This window comes from Naegleria fowleri (genome assembly GCF_008403515.1).
Source record: "Naegleria fowleri strain ATCC 30894 chromosome Unknown tig13, whole genome shotgun sequence".
NCBI lineage: Eukaryota > Heterolobosea > Eutetramitea > Acrasida > Naegleriidae > Naegleria > Naegleria fowleri.
In genome coordinates, this window is record NW_025407945.1 from 517,977 (window position 1) to 539,831 (window position 21,855).

General features: G+C 36.3%; 11 protein-coding genes across 11 annotated transcripts; 5 read left to right on the forward strand and 6 right to left on the reverse strand.

Annotated features, from left to right (window-relative positions):
• Positions 1 to 133: 133 nt before the first annotated feature.
• On the forward strand, positions 134 to 1,737 carry FDP41_012333 (uncharacterized protein; the record flags this gene model as incomplete). The annotated part of the gene is made up of 5 exons (XM_044702841.1): positions 134 to 403; positions 454 to 579; positions 629 to 1,339; positions 1,400 to 1,494; positions 1,542 to 1,737. The coding sequence occupies 5 exons, from the start codon at positions 134 to 136 to the stop codon at positions 1,735 to 1,737; spliced, it is 1,398 nt and encodes a 465-aa protein (XP_044566389.1).
• Positions 1,738 to 1,847: 110 nt separating this feature from the next.
• FDP41_012334 (uncharacterized protein) lies at positions 1,848 to 3,290 on the reverse strand (the record flags this gene model as incomplete). The annotated part of the gene is made up of 2 exons (XM_044702842.1): positions 1,848 to 2,230; positions 2,282 to 3,290. The coding sequence occupies 2 exons, from the start codon at positions 3,288 to 3,290 to the stop codon at positions 1,848 to 1,850; spliced, it is 1,392 nt and encodes a 463-aa protein (XP_044566390.1).
• Positions 3,291 to 3,532: 242 nt separating this feature from the next.
• FDP41_012335 (uncharacterized protein) lies at positions 3,533 to 6,376 on the forward strand (the record flags this gene model as incomplete). Its single annotated transcript, XM_044702843.1, has 3 exons — positions 3,533 to 3,998; positions 4,042 to 4,182; positions 4,242 to 6,376. The coding sequence occupies 3 exons, from the start codon at positions 3,533 to 3,535 to the stop codon at positions 6,374 to 6,376; spliced, it is 2,742 nt and encodes a 913-aa protein (XP_044566391.1).
• A 139-nt stretch (positions 6,377 to 6,515) lies between these two features.
• FDP41_012336 (uncharacterized protein) lies at positions 6,516 to 8,171 on the forward strand (the record flags this gene model as incomplete). The annotated part of the gene is made up of 1 exon (XM_044702844.1): positions 6,516 to 8,171. One exon carries the CDS (start codon positions 6,516 to 6,518, stop codon positions 8,169 to 8,171), a length of 1,656 nt encoding a protein of 551 aa, XP_044566392.1.
• Positions 8,172 to 8,206: 35 nt separating this feature from the next.
• Positions 8,207 to 10,567, forward strand: FDP41_012337 (uncharacterized protein; the record flags this gene model as incomplete). Its single annotated transcript, XM_044702845.1, has 1 exon — positions 8,207 to 10,567. One exon carries the CDS (start codon positions 8,207 to 8,209, stop codon positions 10,565 to 10,567), a length of 2,361 nt encoding a protein of 786 aa, XP_044566393.1.
• A 44-nt stretch (positions 10,568 to 10,611) lies between these two features.
• FDP41_012338 (uncharacterized protein) lies at positions 10,612 to 11,373 on the reverse strand (the record flags this gene model as incomplete). Its single annotated transcript, XM_044702846.1, has 1 exon — positions 10,612 to 11,373. The coding sequence occupies one exon, from the start codon at positions 11,371 to 11,373 to the stop codon at positions 10,612 to 10,614; it is 762 nt and encodes a 253-aa protein (XP_044566394.1).
• Positions 11,374 to 11,572: 199 nt separating this feature from the next.
• Positions 11,573 to 12,645, reverse strand: FDP41_012339 (uncharacterized protein; the record flags this gene model as incomplete). Its single annotated transcript, XM_044702847.1, has 3 exons — positions 11,573 to 11,768; positions 11,855 to 12,155; positions 12,354 to 12,645. The coding sequence occupies 3 exons, from the start codon at positions 12,643 to 12,645 to the stop codon at positions 11,573 to 11,575; spliced, it is 789 nt and encodes a 262-aa protein (XP_044566395.1).
• Positions 12,646 to 12,942: 297 nt separating this feature from the next.
• FDP41_012340 (uncharacterized protein) lies at positions 12,943 to 14,228 on the reverse strand (the record flags this gene model as incomplete). The annotated part of the gene is made up of 2 exons (XM_044702850.1): positions 12,943 to 13,900; positions 14,038 to 14,228. The coding sequence occupies 2 exons, from the start codon at positions 14,226 to 14,228 to the stop codon at positions 12,943 to 12,945; spliced, it is 1,149 nt and encodes a 382-aa protein (XP_044566396.1).
• A 545-nt stretch (positions 14,229 to 14,773) lies between these two features.
• FDP41_012341 (uncharacterized protein) lies at positions 14,774 to 16,718 on the reverse strand (the record flags this gene model as incomplete). The annotated part of the gene is made up of 3 exons (XM_044702851.1): positions 14,774 to 15,392; positions 15,441 to 16,611; positions 16,694 to 16,718. The coding sequence occupies 3 exons, from the start codon at positions 16,716 to 16,718 to the stop codon at positions 14,774 to 14,776; spliced, it is 1,815 nt and encodes a 604-aa protein (XP_044566397.1).
• Positions 16,719 to 16,858: 140 nt separating this feature from the next.
• Positions 16,859 to 17,664, reverse strand: FDP41_012342 (uncharacterized protein; the record flags this gene model as incomplete). Its single annotated transcript, XM_044702852.1, has 2 exons — positions 16,859 to 17,266; positions 17,338 to 17,664. The coding sequence occupies 2 exons, from the start codon at positions 17,662 to 17,664 to the stop codon at positions 16,859 to 16,861; spliced, it is 735 nt and encodes a 244-aa protein (XP_044566398.1).
• A 284-nt stretch (positions 17,665 to 17,948) lies between these two features.
• FDP41_012343 (uncharacterized protein) lies at positions 17,949 to 21,842 on the forward strand (the record flags this gene model as incomplete). Its single annotated transcript, XM_044702853.1, has 8 exons — positions 17,949 to 17,975; positions 18,034 to 18,317; positions 18,374 to 18,383; positions 18,439 to 19,073; positions 19,118 to 19,160; positions 19,211 to 20,236; positions 20,290 to 21,294; positions 21,354 to 21,842. 8 exons carry the CDS (start codon positions 17,949 to 17,951, stop codon positions 21,840 to 21,842), a joined length of 3,519 nt encoding a protein of 1,172 aa, XP_044566399.1.
• Positions 21,843 to 21,855: the final 13 nt, after the last annotated feature.

Genomic DNA, 21,855 nt, shown 5'->3' on the forward strand with positions numbered 1-21,855 from the left:
GCGTTGTATTCTTTGAGACAGCCACCACTGATGCTTGCATTGGTTTTGCTTCATTCCAAACACACACTTGGAATCAAAGTCATGTTCAATTAGACTTCCATAAATCCTGCTTCCTAATTCTTTCAAAAGAAAAATGTGGAACCCATTCTCCCATCATCGGAGGTTTGCCCTCCACAACAGAACACCTTCAAATTGCTGTATTCCTTTGAAAATTTCACTGATTGGTCTCATGTGTGCCATGATGATAACCATGTTAATGATAAATGATAATGTGTTATGTATTTATACGAGCAAATCGTTTTCGATCTCTCCCGGAACTCAATCTAATGTAATAGACTTAGAAAGCTCGGGATTTGGATTTTTGAATGGAGGAACCATGAAAGTAAATATAACCACAAAATCCGTACGTTATCATACTCCCTGGAAATTACTTATTACTTTGTAAAATGGTAGTCAGCCGATTCTTCCAATCTTGTATTCGTCATGATACCTTTCAGTTTTTGGTTTGTGCTCAATTCTGCAAAATGGGACACCGATGCAATTTATACACAGTATCTATGTGATGTGCCTTCAACTTTGGTATGTTTTTCATCAAGACAACACTATGTTACTTGAATTCAAAACAAAGAGAGTTCCAGTTACATCTCAAAATAGTGATGCTATTCTATCGTCACCCAGCATTGGAAACGTTGGAAATTTAGAGATTTCAGATCAAACCTTCTCAATTTCGAAATCTATTGTGGTTGACTCAAGTACACATTATTCTTTTTTACTGCTGAAATGCGATCCTTATAGTCCGAAAACAGACATTAATGTCAAAGTTGATCTAGAGCTAATTAATCCAAATGGACAACATTTGAGCACGCAAAAACATCCTTATATTTTACTTTTCTTTGTTCTCATGGTTGCTCATGGTGGATTACTTATTTATTTATTATTTTTCTTTTTGAAAAGTAGAAGACATATTTATCGCCTTCAAATACTTATTGCTGTTGGAATTGTGTTACAAATTATCAGTTATTCTTCTGTATTTACATATTTTGAATACATGAACGTAATTGGACAAATTTCGGACGCTTTGGATATTACACTCTCTGTGATTGGAACGTTTGGAGAAACATCTTTCTTATTAATATTATTTTTGTTATCACTAGGATATTCTATCACAGACGAGGGAATGAATCCTAAAGTCAGGTTATTATTTTCTGCCTGTTTTATAGGATACTTTGGTTCAAGATTGCTCTATGCTTTCTGTAATGGATCTTCTATTTGCTACATTTTCTTCCTTTCGTTCAAATTACTCAAATTTGTCATAACATTTGGAGCTATTATTGCAATGGTATGTTTCTTTCTCATGGAATTTGCTCAAAAGGACCTATTAACATCGACATAATACTAGAATCAAACGATTGACAAGCTCAGAATTCAATCAGCAGAACAACAATTTAGCAATGACAATCAAAGTGAGGTGTTCATCAAAATGAAGAAGTACAAGTAAGTACTTGAGGAATGTTGAAATGCACTTTAATACCCGTAAATAGAGCTTTTCGTTGGGCATTTCTACTTTATCTGATTGGTCCTGTAATTTCTCTATTCATACAATATACTGTGATCACGTGGGTCAATTATTGGGTTTTGACAATGGTCGAAGAGGCCTTGGTGTTTTATATTAATTATTTCATTGTCAAAAACTTTTATCCACAACCTTTCAATGTACCTAGAACCCATCAGGACTAACACCAAAACTGAGCTGATCAAATACACTTGAATAATACAACCATTCACACTCAGTCCTAGTGTAAATAAATTATTGACGTCGATTCTTTGTAGCGTCCTTACACGATTGACTATCTTTCCGAATAGCCGAAGAGTTTGGTGCTTATTAGAGATGTAAGCATCTCATAAACTTCCACTCTGTCACATGTAGACAGTAAGTGATGGACCTGGTTCATGAAATTTTCTTTTGCTTTCTTTAACCCGTTCATGTAAAATTCAAAGCTCTCTTCGACGGAGTCATAGATTTGTACAAGAGAATCAACATCAAACATGCAATCTTGTTGATGTGATAGTGTTACTTGATCACATCGCTTATGAAGAGTCACCACCACGCGAAGTGGTATTTGGTGGTCCAATAAAACTTTCTCAAATTTGTACAAGTATCTCCCATTTAAATAAATGTTTATATTTCCACTGGGCATGTCCACCAAGATTCCAATCCTGTCTCCAGAGCCTTAATTAAACTATTTAATTTTCATACTAAAATCTAAAAACCAGAACCTACCATAAGATGGAAAGCCTGCATGCTGAACATAATTGCTTTGAGTACGTGTGCAATAGTGTCTCATATAACCATTTGAGGAATAGCCAAAATTTTGAGCGTTAAAACCAACGAATTTTCTCTTAGATAGAAGAAAATCTTTTTGAGCTAGCCCAATTCCAATATTCCAATCCAAGCTTTTTTTGTCTACAGTGACCTCAAAAAACTTGACAGTATTGCATGTGATTGGATAGCTCGAAGCACAACTAACATTTTTCAACTCGTCCATCATCAATGCTGTATATTTTTTTGATGTTGTTGAGGAAATAGTTTTTCCTTGCACTATTTCTGAAGCTTCAAATGGGTTGCTACAAAGAATCAATTTGTTTGCAACATCCTCATGGTAATTGGGAGAATTTTCCCATTCACATTCATTCTCTGCAAATATCGATAAGAATCTCATCCATTTGTGCTTTCTTTTGTTTAACATTAAAATTAAATTCTTGTTATACAAATTTGAGAGCCATTCATGTCTTTTCGTAACATGCTTCCAAAGGATTCCATTTCTATCTTCTTCAATTTGTTGACATAATTTTTTGCTCAATAACCTTGCCATTACAATATTTCTTAAATCTAAGAATCGAAGAATGTACATGATGATATCATATGGAATTAATTGGCCACACATATAAATTACAATATCCTGAGAGGGACTATCAAATTTAGCTAAATCTGAAATATATTCTTCAGGCGTTGGTGTTGAAGTTATATCTTCGTGAATAGAATAAATTCGATGAGAAACGTTCAATTCATCTAATTGTTCATCATCCATCATTGATACATTTAGTGTTGGTTGGTGATCATTTTGTGGAACCTCCGATAAAGAGGCTATCCGATCAGAATGGCCATGACTATCTACTATTTTACTGACATGATTTGGTGTTGAACGACCATTGGCTTTCGTATTACTTTCATTGTAGGGATGATATCTTTCATTTGATGTTTGTGCAGTTTGAGATGGTTTCTCCTTCATTCATTGAGCCACAAATGACAAGCACAGTGAAGATTATTTTTTTTTGAATTTCTTTTTGATGAATATAAGCAATAATCAAGTTTCTTCTTCAAAAGGAACCTCTTGCTCTATGATGAGTGTGTTTCCTTGGCTATTATTATTCTGTTCCATGAATTTACTGGTAGTGAGAACCTCCTTGTTCATCATCATATATTCGTCTTGTGGATTGTAAACACACGTGTTTTCAAAGAGGTGCCGAAAAAATGACAACACAAGATGTTTTCCGATTCGCCTCGCTTCGTGCGACACCTTCATCATCATTCCGATCCGTTCTTGTTGTATTGATGTTGTTGGGTGCAGCGATAGTTTTATTATTGGCGCATGCAGCAAGAGCCATGGATAAATCAAAGTTTGAAAACTGCGATCAGAAGGGATTTTGTAAACGCTTGAGAGGCATGTCTAAAAAATCCAAATATTTGATTACGGAACCTAAAGTAGTGAATGGAGTGTATTCAGCTGTACTTCAAAGCAAAGAGGAGGGTAGTAATTTTGATCCATTACTCCTTGTAATTGAAGCCTACGAGAATGGAATTTTCAGAATTAAAATTCAAGAAAAGGTTGAGCCTGGAACTGAACTCCAAAATAGATACAACGTGAAAGATGTTATTGTTGGTTCAGCTTCAAAGATTGCATTATCTGACAGGAGCACGACCATCACTCTCACAAATGGTAGGTTTTATTATTTGATTGGTCGAATGCTAAATTGAAGTAGGAAATTCTCAATTATTGCTGGAGAATAGAGATGACGGAATGAAAATTACCTTCAAAGTAAATGGAGAAGATGTTATTATTTTCAACGACAATAATATGCTGACTGTCGAGAATGTATTAAGGGAAAAGAACGAAAGTTATGGTAAGTTGTCACAATCAAAACGTCAGCGATCATACATCAATAATTTTTTTCCCACATAGACGGAGAAAGTGCAATTGGAATGGATTTCACTCATGTAGGATCCAACCATTTGTATGGATTACCTGAAAGAGCAATGAGGTTAGCTCTTAATCCAACAAGGGAGGGTGACAACTCTCTGACCGAACCATATAGACTTTACAATTTGGATATTTTTGAATATGAATTGAACAATCCAATTGGTCTTTATGGAGCAATCCCTTTGCTATACTCTCTAACAGAAAAAGCAGCAGCCGGTGTTTTTGTTTTGAATCCATCCGAAACATTTGTAGATATTTACAAAGGAGCTCAATATTCCTCTCATTGGATTTCTGAAACAGGTGTCTTAGATGTATTTTTCCTTCCAGGACCAACACCAAAAGATATTTCTAAACAATTTTCCTATTTAACTGGTACAGCTCCTCTTCCTCAAAGATTTTCTCTTGGACATCATCAATGTAGATGGAATTACAAGGATGAAGAGGATGTTCGAAATGTCAATGCAAAATTTGATGAATATGATATTCCTTATGATGTATTGTGGCTTGACATTGAGCACACTGATGGAAAGAAGTACTTTACATGGGATTCTCACACATTCCCAAACCCAAAACAAATGCAAGATGATTTAGCAAGCAAGGGAAGAAAGATGGTTACAATTTCAGATCCTCATATTAAGCGTGAACATGGATATTTTGTACATGATGAAGCAACAAGAAATGGTTATTATGTTAAAAATTCAGAGGGTACTGGAGATTATGAAGGACACTGTTGGCCTGGATCTTCTTCATGGCTTGATTTTGTGAATCCAACTGTCAGAGATTATTATGCTAGCTTATTTAGCTTTGATAAGTACGAAGGTTCTACCGAAAATCTTTATACTTGGATTGATATGAATGAACCAAGTGTTTTCTCTGGACCTGAGATTACAATGGATAAGAATGCTTTGCATTACCAAAATTTAAGACATCGTGAAATTCATAACATGTATGGGTTCTATCATGGAGTAGCCACAAATGATGGACATATGAAGAGAAGAGCAGGATCAGATCGTCCTTTCATTTTGACAAGATCACTTTTCGCAGGTTCACAAAGATATGTTGCCAAATGGACAGGTGATAATATGGCGGAGTGGACTCATTTAGATATTGCACAACCAATGATTCTTGCTCTCAGTATCAGCGGTATGCCATTTGTTGGCGCCGATGTTGGTGGATTCTTTGGAAATCCAGAAGAAGAGCTTTTGGTTCGTTGGTATCAAGCTGGTGCTTTTTATCCATTCTTTAGAGCCCATGCTCATATTGAAACAAAGAGAAGAGAACCATGGCTATTTGGGGACTATAATACTCAATTAATTAGAAAGGCAATTGCAAGAAGATATTCTCTCCTTCCTTTCTATTATACTTTGGCTTTTGAATCCATGTTGAGTGGTCTTCCATATGTTCGTCCTCTTTTCATGGAATATCCAAATGATGTTACGACCCATTCAATTGATGATGCTTTCTTGGTTGGTTCTGACTTGTTGGTTAAACCAGTTGTGACAAAGGCAACGTCAGACGTGGCAGTCTATCTTCCAAAGGGATTATGGTATGACTATGAAACTGGTGAAAAGTTCGATGCTGGAAGAGGAAAATTAATAAGTGTGTCAACATCATTGGAAAAGAGCATCCCAGTGTTCCAAAGAGGTGGAAGTATTATTCCAACTCAACAAAGACTTAGAAGATCTTCTCAACAAATGGCAAATGATCCATTTACACTTAAAATTGCTTTGAACCGAAAGGGCGAAGCTCTTGGAACACTATACTTGGATGATGGCAGTTCCTTCAAATACAAGACTGGAGACTATTTGTATCGCCAATTCAGTTTCTCCAACAATGAACTAAAGTCAATGGAGGGAGATCTGTCTAATCTAATTTACAATCAAAAGGCAAATCCAATATCCAGTGCTGGATCAAGAAAAGTATCAAATGTCATTGAAAGAATTATTATCTATGGAGCCTCCAAACCAAGTAGTATTAGCATTATTTATCCATCCACTCTGGAACAGCCAACTGATTTAATGACCTCACCCCAATTCACTTACACGGATGGTGTTTTAACGATCAAAAAACCTCAAATCCCTCTCAATGCAGATTTTACTCTCAAGTTGAACGAGTAAATAGTTTAAATAAAAATATTATTGATGCAAGCTTCAAGACCACTCCGAGATGAGTCCGATATGGAAGACGAAAGAAACATGTTGAGTTGACGTCTGTTATCTCTAACGGTTAGTTCGAGATAAAAACTGTAAAGAAAAAATGACTCAACACACATCATCACCAACTGCCATTCGAACCATTTCCCACAAAAGGAACAAGCCTTCCTCATCATCGAGTACTCAAGCAAAATTATCGGCCTCTCGATTATCGTCTGGCATGTTCAGAAAATCTCATAACGAAAAACCAACATCCTCTCCAAAAAACAACCAGAACGGAATCACGCCTCGACAAGACTACGTTTCAGTTGAGTCGCTAAGGCTCAAGCTCTCTCAAAATTTGTTCAGCTCGGAGAAGAAGAAAAAAGAAGAGGAGGAAGCAGGGTATTCCCTTCTTAGGCAGAGTTTTGAGAAAATCAACGCTATATCGCCAAATACTGCCCAAAACCTCCCTTCTTTATCTCCGACTCATCAATCCTCTCAAATTGCCACCTCCAAATTATTTCCTTCATCTAGTAACACCAATACAACCTCAACGATGTCATCCCAAATATTTCCCATCCAACAATTCGATACACTTAAGAAATCCATGCCTGAAACAAAAACAGCACGAAGCTCCAAGGAGGGTGTTTCGATACCTTCGCTGCAATTAGGCAAAACTGCTAGGGAAGAAACTGACACCTTTGTAAGGGGGTTCCAGTACATTGAAAGATTAAATCAGAGGGCCAAATCTGCTGGATATTCAAGATCAAACCTTTCATCATCAAGAACCACGCAAAATCCAGGTTTTTTCAGCAGTCGCTCAATTAAATCGACGATACCCCAAGAATCAAAGTTGAATGCTGAAAAACTGTCACAATGGGAGAATTATGAAAACAAACGAGAAGAAGAGATCCACAGTGAAGCAGTTATTTCTTCCACATTAGAGCCACTGCGGCTTCAATATGATCCGAGTCAAATTCGAATGTCACCTGTTTCTCTTGTAAATTCTCATGGTGGTAATAACTCAAAGAAAAACATGATCAAAGATATGAAGATGATGGCAGAAGCTTGTAGCCGTGCTGGACGACTGAAAATGGAGGGGCTCATTCACTACAAAATTGCCAACAAATACGAAGAACTTGGCGACGATCTTTCGGCGATTCCGCATTATGAAAGATTTTTAGCAATCAATGAAGGACTAAAAGATGAAATGGCTCAGTGTCTAGCTTTAAACTGTCTTGGAGTACTGTACCAAAGAATGGGAGGCACAGAAAATTTAAACACTGCACTTAAATATCACATGATGCAATGGGACATTTCGGAACCTCAAGCCCAGGTAGTTAGTAATATCAACATGGGAATTATCTTTCAGCAACTAGGTCATTATGAAAATGCGTCTGACAATTATAAAATGGCTTATCAACAAGCTCATAAAATTGGCGACAAGCAAGGAGAAAGTATAGCTCTCGCGAATCTAGGAATACTTGGCAAAGAACAAGGCGACTTAGTCACTGCCCAAACTTGTATGGAAAAACATTTATCTCTATCTGAAACGCTCAATAATCCAGTGGGAGAAGGTGAGGCATACCAACAACTTGGAATTTTAGCTTCGAAAAAAGGAGAAGGAGATTTGGCTGTCAAGATGCTTCACAAAGCTAGGAACATTGCAATGCAATATGACAAGAAAAAAGCAGATCAAATTTCTTGCAATATTGGCATTATTGAAGGAAACACTCGATTTGAAGAATATATGAAAACTATTGGACAAAATTATTAAGGTCTTTCTAATTAATTGTAATAAAAAAAGAAAAAATGCTACGAATTGATACTTCCATGTCATCTGTTGCCTCCTCTGTTAATTCTTCTTCCTCGTTGTCATCATCGAGCATCATTTCTCGGTCGAGATCCAATTCCATAGGACGAGTAACAAATGTTCCGATGAAACCTTCATCACCCTCTTACAATGGCGGAGGAGAAAACACACCTACAGCCACCTTCCATCATATATCGTCCAACAGAAAACAAAGTATACACCGGTTTAGGTTTTTACAGGGCTTTCCAGTCACTGCACTGGTTGTAGTGAATGGTATTAGAGGACAACAAATTAGTTTTATGTATCCGACGGATGAACATTTAATATTTCAACAACAAAGCATGGTGCAAAATGATCCTCACTCTATAACAACTTCCGATACAATTACCAACCCATCTTCTAGTAATGTAAATACAAACAATTTAAATTCATCAGAACAAGCACAACAAACGTTAGGAAATTCAACAACCAATACAATTAATAGTAGCGGAACCTCTAGTGTAGCGATAGGAAATACAGGAAATATTTCTGGTGTCGGAACCGCAAATTCATCACAGCATCTCGTATCGCATCCACAAGTGGTTGATAAATATGAAGACGCTTTTGGACTGAATAGTGCTGCCCTTTCGTACTTGCTTTGTCCCCCAAAAAGTAATATTATTGACAAATCTATGACCTTAATTATTGATAATTTATTATTTCTCTCAAGACCTGCTTCAATTTTGGTTCGGAAAGTTAATCAGCTAACAGATTTTAGTGTGACAAATCCGATGAATTTAGTTTCAGCAGGAGGTGATTATACTCATTTTACAATTGCCTTTGTTTTTCCAAATCATGTTATGGAAGATTATAACGAAAGTGTATTTTGTCATCTTTTAACACTTTTAATGAAATCCTATGTAAGAGAGCAACAACGTTGTGGATACGTGTTAGATCAATTAAATTTACTTGGAAAATTAAAGGATCAAGGAAAGAATTGGAGAGACCTAGTTCTAAAAGCTTGTGAGTCAAGTCAGCTTGCTAAAGAAATTATCACTGTCGTGGATGCCATAAGATCTGCATCTCCTCTTCAACTACGAGTGAATGGATGGATAGAATTGGGATATAGAATCCCAAAAAGAATTCATCATATACAAGAGAGAAAATTATATAATCTGTATGACATTCTTTCTAAGAACAAACCTTTTCAAGCAAATACTTCTAAACGTTGCGAAGGCGTAAAACCATACAATTCATGTATTTTTGTGAATGATTTCCCCAAGTTGAAAATACCAGTGGACGGTCTTCAAGAATTACAAGGAAACGATTCCATTTTAAGGTTATTTAACAATGCTACAAAAACCATAGGGGAGATTGCCAAAGATGCCAACTTGAGCTTAAATTTTGTGTTGTCACTTGTACAACATTTGGTGGATTGGGGTGTTGTGAGAATTATTCCTAAAATAAGTTATAGTACATTACTCGCAATTAATGAAAATCCTGATAATAATGACGAGGGAAGGTGTCCCAAGAATGATTGGTTTCCACCTCCAGATCATGTTATTCATGAATTTTCAAAAAAATTTCCTCAATTTCCAAACTTGATAGAAGTTTTGAAGATATTTTCGACTGTCAGATCTTGCAAAGCACATATTGAAAACATTTCTAAAATTCAATATGCTTTGTCAGGAAAGTCGAATCCATACATTGAACACTCTCCAACAACGTATTTTCCATCCGAGCTTAAAACAAATATTATTAATAGTGGAAAGAAAAAAGCTTCAAATGGTTCCTCGGTACCTGCAATTTCATATTCTGAACAATATATGATGTGTATTATATGGCTTCTAAGAAAGGGCTATATTAAGGTGTGTAACACCTATTATCAACTTGTAATACCTCACCAAACCGTTCAAGGTGCAAGCAAATATATGAGACCAACGATGACAAGAGATCCAATTTCACCTTCGACTCCTCCTTCTCATATCACATTTTCTCCACCTCCTTCAAGAGAGGTCGATATGACACACGAGCCATCCATGAACGACGAAACATCAAGCGTGGCTAGTAGCGAAAGCAGCAGCCCAAGATCATTCTCCTTCAAAAAGTACATGAATGTCAAGATCGATACGCAATCAAGCCCCTCCAACGAAGCCATCTCAGAATCTAATATACCACGAACACTCTCTGTTTATGAAATGGAATACATTAAGAGATTATGCGATGATCCTCACATGCTTGAACTGTTCAAGAAATTGCATGTGTATTTTAATGGCGGTTACTCTGAAAGAGAAATCATTCATCAGAATAATATTTCCAGGGATGATTTTAAGAAAGTGATAAAAGCATTTGGAGATGTTATACTGAGTTACACAATTTAATCGACATCGAGAAAACAGTTAGAAGTGCAGTAAATTCACAAGCATTAAATTACTGCTGATGAGGATGCTGTAGGATTCCCTTGGGCAGGCTTTCCAATCAGCAGCTCATTAATATCTATATCAATTTTCTTAGGTTCTTTCATTAACTCAGATATTCCTTCTTCTGCTTGACCTTTTACCATGTTCATAAATATTGATTTTGTTTGCGGTATTGCCTCTTCAAAGGTGCTGTAAACATCAATACCAGCCAAGGGATTATTCTTCAATTGAATGTATACGGAAGAATTTCTAGCTGGTTCTTTGCTCAATAAATTAGCTTTTGCTTCGTTTGAAAGATCCTTATGTTTAGAAAGATTCATTAGATCTTTGATGTTTGTTGTCTCCACAAAAGAGGTATCTGTTTTTATAATCAACAATCCGTCCAATTTTAAATCTTTGATGGTTATTTCTAGTGGCATTTCAACTGGATATTGGCCAACCATTTGATTACCAATTCCTAAACTGTATCCAAAATAGCTTTGGTTCGGAACAAGTTTGTTAATTTGTGCTCTTGTTTTTAATTTTATATATCCATCACCTTGATAGAAAAATCGGAGATGTATTTCTTGTTGCGAAAGTGAAAGTTTTGGTAATTTTTCGATAGAAAATTGTGGAGGTGTAGTTCCGAATGAAAAATCACTACAAGTCAATGGAGCACACAACATTGGATTTGGCTCTCCAGCATTCAATCCTTGTGTTGCAAGTTTTTTAATCAATTCAATCGTAGCTGTTTGATCCCAACGCGACCAATCAAAGTGAAAACTCATTTTTTAAATTTAATTTGTTTTAAATTTCTTATTAATTTTTTCATTTTGAATTTTATTCCATTTAATTCTATTGAATTGGTTGATGATGAAAATTTAAAAGATGTAAAGTCATACATCCAACTTTAGACAATAATAAAGAGAGATCCCACACACCATTTGAATAATTCATTAATCTCAAAATTTGTTGAACTGTTGCTGATTAATGAATGGGTGGATATGAAATAGTATCCTTACAAGGATTGTGAGTATGAATGTCATTAATCAAAGCTTGATCACATTCCATCAATTGTAAGGAATCTCTATTCACACAAAATCGAACTTCCTCAATACTCGATTTATCTCTTGTGCAAGCAATGACACCAGGAAATCCTGCATTCTTTAATGTGTCCTCCATTCTGTCGTTGATTTTTCAATCGTTTTGTTTTTGTCACAAGTTGAAAGAATAAATGCCAAATGTCAATTCACGTTCACTATAACATACCTTTGCTTACTATAGCTACCATGAGAAGGAATAATAGATGCCTTTTTCAAAACATCCACAAGATGCATTTTAGAATAAATTCGAAGAGTATTTGAAAAGTAAGTCAATTGTGAAATTGTAACATTAGCACAAGTTCCATGTTTGAGCCACTCATGAGTCCAAAAGTAATCATTGGGATGATAATAGGATGGCCAATTTTGATTCATATCATTAATAATTGGATTTAATTGATGAATGTCAAAGGTCACATTGAAACAACATTCAGGATAAGTGGCAGGATTTTTGAATTGAGGCCATAAACCTAATGAAAGGTTTATTCATTGTTGCCAATGGGATATAGTATTTAATTGTTCAAATGCAACAATGACAACAGTCGCAATCGTAACAAATTTCATGCATTCATAGTAATAATTATTTTTCATGCAGTCATTTCATAATAAGAACAATATCAAAAAAGATGAAAAACTCGAGTTCAACATGTATGACCTATCCTACCTACCATGAATTGTAAAATCATTAATAAAATCAGGTACCAAACATTCATTGGGTTTTCTTCCAACACATGCTGTTCCAGGCCATTGAATGGACAATAAAAAGTAATCAAATGGTTCATAACGATTGGCGAATTGAGTGCAAGTTTCATCACGACGACGAGGAAGAGATGATGAAAAAGAATCCAATGGATTGGATTTTATCAATGGAATTTGAGCTCCTTCAATGAACACAATGTTGAAACAACAAGAACAACCAACAATGATGCTAATGATGAACAACAAGACAAGTCGCAGCATGATGATGATGAATGAGTGTGTGTGTGTGTGCGAATTGTTTTTTGAATTTTTTCTTCCTTTGGCGAGAGTTGCGTGTTCACAATGTTTCAGAACCATTGTTCAGTGTGTGTGTGTGTGTGTGTGTGTGAAAACACGTGTTGGATGTGTTGGATGGATCATTTCGCCAGATAATAGGTCGAATTGTTTCGCTCGAAATTTATGCATGGTTATCATCACGATGTTGATGGATTCATGAGTGTATTATGTGTTTTATTATAATAATAATAATAATAATTGAATCCTATAATACTACTACTACTAGTACTCCAAATCCACAACAACCTTTCCTGTCTTTTCTCCAGTGAATAATCTTTGCATGGCATGTGGAATTCGATGCATTCCCTTTTCCTTTGTTTCGAATACTTTTAATTGACCTTCACGATACCACTGTACTAACTTTTGTGTGGCTTCTCCAAATTGTTTGGAATAGGAATTGACAAGAAATCCTTGAGTTCTCAGTTCTCGAACGACATGAATACTTGTTAAACGAAGACCGAGACCATATTTCTGTTCAAGTTCGGAAGTTGTGGTGTTGGTAGATTCTCCACTTGGTAAATTATTATTGTAAGAACTAATGGCACCACAAAATGCAATTCTTCCAAATTTGTTCATACAAAGAGTGACAACATCTTGAACGAAACCACCAACATTTTCAAAATAGCAATCAATTCCTTCTGGACATGCCTTCTCAAGGGCTTGTTTCAATTGTTCCACATTATTATTGTAATCTTTGTAATTGAGAATTTCATCAAAACCATTTTCCCTTAATTGTTGAATCACTTCAGGGGAGGTTTGTCCACTAATTCCAACGACTCGTTTACATCCAATCACATGTTTTGCAATTTGTCCAACAATGCTTCCAACTGCTCCAGAAGCAGCACTCACCACCACTGTTTCATGTGCTTTGGGTTGACAAATTTCCAATAATCCAAAATAGGCAGTGAGTCCTGGCATTCCCAATGCACCTAAAAAGAAGCTCTTTGGAATGTCTTGAAAAGCGTTGGGATCGAGACGTCTTAATGGAGTTGTCACAGTATCAACGACTTGTTCAAGAATCCATGGAAGAACACCTAACACTAAATCTCCCACTTGAAAGTTTGTTGATGAGGATGAGGATGATGGTTCATCGGTAAAGACTTGTTCAACACGAGCCACCACACCACCATTCAATGGTTCTCCTAATGAGAAGGGAGCAAAGTAACCTTTAGGGACATTTCTATTCAGGTATATAAATATATTAGAGTTTGTGTTTGGTTGTATTTTGATGTTATGTTTTTGATCCATGTATCATCATCATACAGGCAAACACATGATCCACAATGATCCATGGCTTTGTTGAAAAAACAAACCTACCTATTCATTCTCATTCTCATGTAGGGGTCCACAGAGAGATGAAGTAATCGGACCACCACTTCCGAAGGTTTACTTGGCTTTGGTGGTGAATCAATGGTTTCAAGTGTGAAATTTGATTCTTGAATTAAACCTTCTGGATATGAGATAAACACCAAACGTTGATTATGATGTGACGAAGAAGAAGAAGACATGATGATTAGAGTGTAGTCTCTGAAAAACAGCAGCAGTGAATTTTTAGTTATGTGAATTTTGTTACACAATTCCGATCCCGTTTAAAATAGGGCATCCATTTGCAAGCCAAACTTTTCTCCTGAATTTACGAGCTCACGTTTTCAACACCTGAAAACCAGCCGCAAAAAATAAACCCGGTCGAACCAGAAGCCATGATAACTCCAATTTACATTCTAAAAAAAAATTAACTAAAAGCTTGGCCTGGTATTCGTTGGCCTTCCAATGATTTTCCTCGCTCTCCGTTTGCTTGAACCAAAACCACTCTTGAATGATCGGAAAAATATCATTATGATGTTCCGTGTTGTTTTAATGTTGTTTTGATGATGGTGGTGAGGTTCCGATCGCTCATTCTGTTTTGGATGAATGGAATTGATCCCGCAGAAGATCTATTGGAGGTTGCAAACTTTGCTCGTTTTCAAGAGAATTCGAACTTATTAAAACTTATTGGCGAAGATGTATTTTTCTTGTTGAGCTTGAAAACATGTCACAAGATCCAAAATTTTCTTTATTGCAAGGAAATAATGGACGTATTTGCAACTCGTCGAACGCTCGAGGTACTGCTTCGTTGGGAGCTATTTACACTTCTTGTGGTGGAGCTTTTGGCACTTCTTGAAGAAAGAACTGACATGCTTGATGCTGGTCGACTTAACACTGGCATCGAGAGACCTTCATCTTTCAGTAATTTGTCCAGGTTGCTTTTAAGGACTGGATTGCTTTCTGAAATGAATGAAAGGGTCAGTAAACAATTCCTATTTTTGAGTTTGTTGTCTGTGAGGGTAATGTCTTGAAGAAGGGCATCTGCATCTGGTATCTTCTTAATTTCCTTGAGGTTACTTTTAAGCAGGGTCTTTTGGGTGCTCAGAGAAGATAGCAACTTGCTAATATCTTTTTCTAAAACCGCCTTAGAGGTCGAGAGAGCATCTCTCTTAATTTCAGTTTCCTTTTGTTCTATTAGAACCATTTCTAACTCTTTTTGCTTCCTATTGGCGCTCTCTTCGTATTCATATTGCTCCTGAATTCTCTTACTTGTGAGAGTATCCAAGTCTTTGCATTTGTTTTCGAGTTCCATTTTGAGACAAATATCTGGGTCAGTAGTGTCCACTTTTTTGTAGTGTGCATTATGACTAATTATTGCATGTTGGAACCATCAGAAATTCTAATTTCATACTTACTTGATGTTGTGTGTTTTAAATAAAGATAGAGTTTTCTCGAGGCCTCTATCATGATTTTCTAATTTTTGGATCTCCTCATCGAGTTTGTCTCCTATTCTCTGTAGTTCCTCTCTCTCTTGGATTGCTCGTATCAAAAATTGTGCTTGTGACACCTCTTCTTCTCCTTCTACATCCGGTTTCAGCCTTTGAATCATAATATTATACTTATTTTTAAGTTTGTCAATATGTACACGTCTATTACTGAGTTCAAGGGATAATTTTCGTCTTTGGTCTTCATATGCCTTCCATTCTGCCGCCAACATTTCCTTATGAGCTTTCACTTTTTGCTCCTTTTCAATGTACAGTGTCTCAAGTTGATACTTTCTATTTTCCAAGCCGGAGAGCTCATCAGTTCTAGCTCTTAACAAGTCTCTCATTCGTTTCACTTGGAGTTTTTGAATGTCGTGTTGAACTAACAGATCTTCCTTTTCTCTTGTCAGTGCCCTCATTTCTTCCTCCAATGAGTTGTTTTCTAAGGTGAGGTCATGAACTTTCTCATTTAGTCTTGCTTTCTCAAGTTCCTTTTCGTCTGTTTCTTTCTTCATCTTTCTTACTTCGCTCAATACCTTTGTCCATTCTCCTTTTATCATTTCAAATTGAGTCTCATGCTCTTCTAAACTCTTTTGCAATTTGTCGATCTGTGCATTGAGTTTGACCTTCTCTTCTTCTGTTCGTTCTCCTTGAGCTCTATTTACTCTTCTCTCCATTTGTTGGACTTGGAATTCAATATTGTACAACAGTTCTTGTTGTTTTAAAACTGTGCTGTCAAGTTGAGCAATTTTAGAGAGCATGTTTTTGTTTTGGGAATTGGTTCCACCAATTTCTGCAACCAAGTTGGCTTCTTTCTGTCTTTCTTTATAAAGCTCTTGTGATTGGTGGTACAGTTGGGTTTTAAGTTCTTCCAGTCTTTTCTCTACTGACTTTTTCTTTGCTTCTTCCGCAGATAGCAAACTAGACACGTATTTGGATTGAGATTCCAAATCATTCATATATTTCTGACTTTCTTCCATTCTCTTCATAGTGTCTTCTTTTTGTTGAGTCAAGTTAGCAAGCTTTTCTTCCTTTTTTTGGATTTCTGCCAATAAATACTTTTTTTCTGCTCTTTTACCGTTCAGGTCACTAGAACCTTTGGCTAGAGTATTTCGAATTACTTCAAGTTCTTCTTCTAATTCTCTACTTGGTGTTAGTACGAATTATTAGGGTATTTAACTTACCTGATTTGTTTTTTAAGAATTTCATTTTGATCTCTTAAATTCTCTAAAACTCGTGTCGATTTTTCAATTTGAGTCTCCAGCTTTTTGTTATCTTGAACTCGATCTTCATATCGTCGAGTTTGTTCCAACAATTCCTCTTGTTTGCTTTGGATTTCAAGCTTTCCATTATTTAAAGCCTCTCCTGCTTTTTTGAATAAGCTCATCTCGCTTGTTCATCGCCTCGATAGTATCTTCCCATTGCTGGATTAAGTATTGTCGCTCTTTATGAACATTCTTAAAATCTTCAGCCGTTTTTTCCAACTCAATTTGTTGGGATTGTGTCTCAGTTATTTCTTTCTCGTACTCCACCTTTTTTTCTTCAACGAGTTTGGCCCATTTTTCGCTCTCCAATGTAAGGTCTTTAATTTTCTTTTCGTCTTGTTTCGAGTACTTTTCCAAAACTTCTTGATCCTCTTCTTTTTGCTTTTCTGCAAGAGTCCATTGTTCCAATTCTTCTTGGTCAAAACCCATGTTGGTTTTCAGCTCATCAATTTTTTCATTGGCTCTAAAGATTTCATTTTGTACAAGATTGGTCTGCACGGTTTTGTGGCATCATCAAAACACAACAATTATCCGAAAAAATATTTAAAATTGATTCTCCATACCTGATCTTGAATGTCATTCACTTGCTTGTCAATTTTTTGAATTTCAATTTGTAATCGTCCCAATTCTCTCTCCGCTACCTGCTTCATATGCAATTCTGTGGTGGTTTCATTATTTTTCGCTTCCAACAAGAGCTGCGTATTTTGTGCTTCGACTGTTGCATTTTTAAAATGTTCTTTCAAAGTTTGGCATCGCTGCTCCTCGGCTTGAAATTTCTTGTTCTTCTCTTCCAAAGTCTTTTGCAACTCTTGAATTTTTAATGCGAGTTGCTTGTTGTAGTCATTGAGAAGTTCCGGTGGAAAATGGTCAAAGGCAAACGTTGAATCCATTCTCTCTCACCTCCTCACTGTGTGTTGTTCAATTTTTTTTAGTTCATTTCCAAAAGGCGCCAAAACTGTAAGATACTTCAATGAAGGCGGCAATGAGTGCAACCCTGTTCTTAGCTGCCTATCTCCCTCACTTCGAGTCATCATTGTCAGACACACAGATACAATTCGTAGCTACGAAAGGGATGTTCATTACATTCATCATGGTATCAGTTGGTAAGGTGGATGATGGTTTGTGAGAGAAGATTATTTTACCCCCACAACCGTCATTTTCCGTTACACAAAAAATGTCTTCATCGACCGACTCAGTGCTGGTACGTGTTGAGACTGCTTTCTTGATGATGGCATATGACGATTCTTACAAATCAAAAGGTGGCGGTGAGAGTACGTCCATTCAATGAACGAGAGAAACGGATTAAGGGTGGTACTCAGTGTATCATCTCAATGCAAGGCAATTCTACGACGGTGAAAGATCCCGATACAAGTTTCGGACAAGAGAGAACATTTTCGTACGACTACTCATACTGGAGTCATGATGAAAATTCGCCAAATTTTGCATCACAAGAAACAGTGTTTAATGATATCGGGAGGCTTATCATCAATAATGCATTCGAAGGATACAATACAAGTTTGTTTGCCTATGGACAAACTGGAAGGTAAGTGCATACATTTTACAGTGGTGTCAATTCATGGCGACATAAATGAAATCTAGTGGAAAGACAGTAAGTGTTTCAACTTGTGGCAATTTTCAAACCTCAAAAATTATGAACAAAATAGTACACCATGATGGGAACCAAAGACGAAGAACATAGAGGAATAATTCCTAGAATTTGTAGAGCAATTTTTCAACGCATAAAGCAAGATTCTGAAAAACAGGATGGTATAACAAGAATTTATCGAGTGGAAACATCAATGATTGAAATTTACAATGAACATGTAAGGGATCTTTTCAATCCAGAAAATCCTTTGAACAACAAGGGAGGTCTGAAAATTCGAGAAAATCCTGAGACTGGTCCATACATTGAAGGAATTGAATCTTGTGTTGTTCATAACGAAGACGATATTTTACGATTAATGGATGAAGGAAACAGGCTAAGAACTATTGCTAAAACTAATATGAACGATACTTCATCTAGAGCTCATACAATATTTCAAATTATTTTAGCGTCGTCTATTGAGACAGCAATCCCAGGAAACGCGTCAACCTTCTCTGAAAAGGTTTCAATTATTAATTTAATTGATCTTGCAGGATCAGAAAGAGCTGATAAAACTGGTGCAACAGGAGAAAGATTAAAGGAAGGATCTGCAATCAATGTTTCTCTCACTGCTTTGGGAGACGTGATTAACAAGTTATCTGAAAAGGCAGAAAACCCAAATAAGAAGGTGTTTGTGCCCTACAGAAACAGTGTATTGTAAGTTTTATTTGTATTGAGCATTCACTAACAAATCCGATTAGAACTTGGCTGTTAAAAGAAAGTTTGGGTGGAAACAGCAAAACTGTAGGTACTTTTTCATCAAGATATTATATAATAGGGTAATAATTGTTCAGATCATGTTGGCAACCGTGTCACCAAGCGACTACAATTACCAAGAAACGTTGTCTACCTTACGATATGCAAGCAGAGCCAAGAGCATTAAAAACAAAGCAAAGGTTAATGAGGATCCTAACGCTACTGTAATAAGAGAGCTTCGAGATGAAATTGCTCGCTTGAAAAGCCTCATCAATGAAAGCAACGTTCCATCCAATAATCAAATTATCGTTGAGGATGATGAAAAGCAAAAATTGCGAGAACAGTTAGCACACAGCCAACAGATTATAGAACAACTGCAAAATGCACAAAAGGAAAAGGAAAGAAGAACACAAGAAATCGAACGAGCGAGAAGGAGAGCTCTTGAAGAAGCCGGAATTGCTTTCACAGATATGGGAGAAATGGTTAGCTCTGAATCCATGAATGTTCCAAACATCGTAAACCTAAACGAAGATCCAATGATGAGCGGGTTGCTTGTGTATTCATTTAAAATGGGTGAGACATTTATTGGAAGAGATAAATCTAACAATATCGTCTTGAGTGGACTGCAAATTAAGCCTCAGCATTGTGTCGTTATAAGATGTGAGGATAAGGTTACTATCAAGCCAATCAAAGATGCTCTACTGTATGTCAATGGAAGGAGCATAACAGGAGAGGCAGTGTTGAAGTGTAACGACCGTATAATTTTGGGTAATAATCATGTTTTCAGATATGTAGATCCAAACAGTTCTGAAACGGAGTCTTCTATTGATTGGGCATTTGCTCAAGAAGAGCTGGCATATGAACAAAAACGTGCCATTGAACTTGCTGTCGAAGAAAAGGAAAAAGAAATTGAACAAAATATGAAACTGCGGATATTGGAAATTGAGAAAGAGTTCGAAAAGCAAAAATATCAACAACAAGAGATTATTGAAAGACAAGTAAAAGAGCTAGAGCAGCATAAACAAAAAATTGAAGAGATGGATGAAAAGAATAGAAGAAAGAAAAAGAGCCTGAAAGATACAGTTAGAGGAATGATCAAAACTATTCAGCATAGATTTTTACATGTAGGTTTTATTGAGCTTATGTGAATGGCTGTAACTATTTTTTATGACGATAGAGAGATGAAAAAGTTGCCAAGCATACAGGAAACATTTCAAGAAATAGAATTGATGAAAATTTAATACGCTTGTTACCAATGATCAAAGAAGCAAATGACATTGTCAGAGAGTTTAATAATAACATAAGATATGATTTGAAAATCTTAGTGAAAAATGCTGAACCGCAGCTTGGAATTCAAGCCGTCGACAAGGAGCGAAAGAAAACAACAATGTGGACGGTCGAAGAGTTTGAAGCACGATTAGTTAAGATGAGAGAAAAACTAGCATCGCTGCAAAATCCTGTTCTGCAAAGTGACGACAGTCAAGATCCATTTTATGGATGTGCAATTGATGTAATAGCTTCAGCTAAGATGGAATTGAAATTTCTCGCTAGAAGACAACCAAAAGAGGAGCTATTACCATTGCAAGATATAGAAGGAAATGTCATTGGAAAATTGTTGGTTGCCATTGTACCTCTGGTGCCAGGTGATGAATCAATGAAACAAATCCCAACACCTGTCTCTTCTCCTGATGATCTCTTAGGAGATCCGCTCCACTTTCTACTTAAAATCAAGGCTGTCAAGGAATTAAGCATGCAATCCAAGGATAATTTTATTAGATTTAGATTTTATACTGAAAAACCGATTACAACCTCAAAGCAAAATGGTACTAATTTATTATTTAACTTCCATAGAAGATATTGTGTTAGAAGTGTCAATGAAGATTTGATTGAATATTTAGAAGATGGATTCATACAATTTGATCTCGTTGGAGAGGTCTCTCAAGAGGAGAAATGGAATTCGATTCGTCAAAGAACTTTATCCTCCATTTCTGGATTAAGTTCTAGCAACAATAGTGACAGTACCTCCTTGAGCCTTCATGGTTCATTCAACGGATCTTCACCAGTTTTGAAACGAAAAGCAATTCCAAACTTTAGCCCTCCTTCAAGTCCTGTATCCAGCTCATCAAAAACCAATGAATTGAATCAAAGCTTGGATACTGAAAGCTATACTTCAACGGAACGAGTAAGTAATGATAACTTGTATTTTTTCAATGATTGGTTTTAACATGAATTTCTAAATAGGAATTGGCAAAAGAAAATGAACAACTTAAGGCAAGGATAAGAAGAATGTCTATTGGAAGTTCTACCTCTCCTCCAAGAGCGAGATCAGTAATACCTCCACAAGCATCTTCAATCTCCTCATACTCGATTTTAATTGTAAATTTGATTGAAATTATTGACTGTCCTTATTCAGAAGGAGACTTGACGTTTAAGATTTCGCTCTCTCAAGGTTCGGGAAATAAGTCATTCAATGAGAAGGCCAAATCAAATTCAAAACCGTGCCGTGTGGGAATTGTCAAGTTTAATGAACAAATCTCTTTCACCATTGTGGACACTGTTCAGCCAACCAACAAACTCAAAGTCAAACTCATTCACAACAAGACGCAGGTACTCAAACTCTCCACCACCATTAATGACATCTTTGAATGTTTCCAAACAGGACAAGAACAAATTCTTTCATTTTCTGATTCTCATACCAAATTACGATGGAGTTTCTCACTCGATGTTTGAATCTGAAACGAAA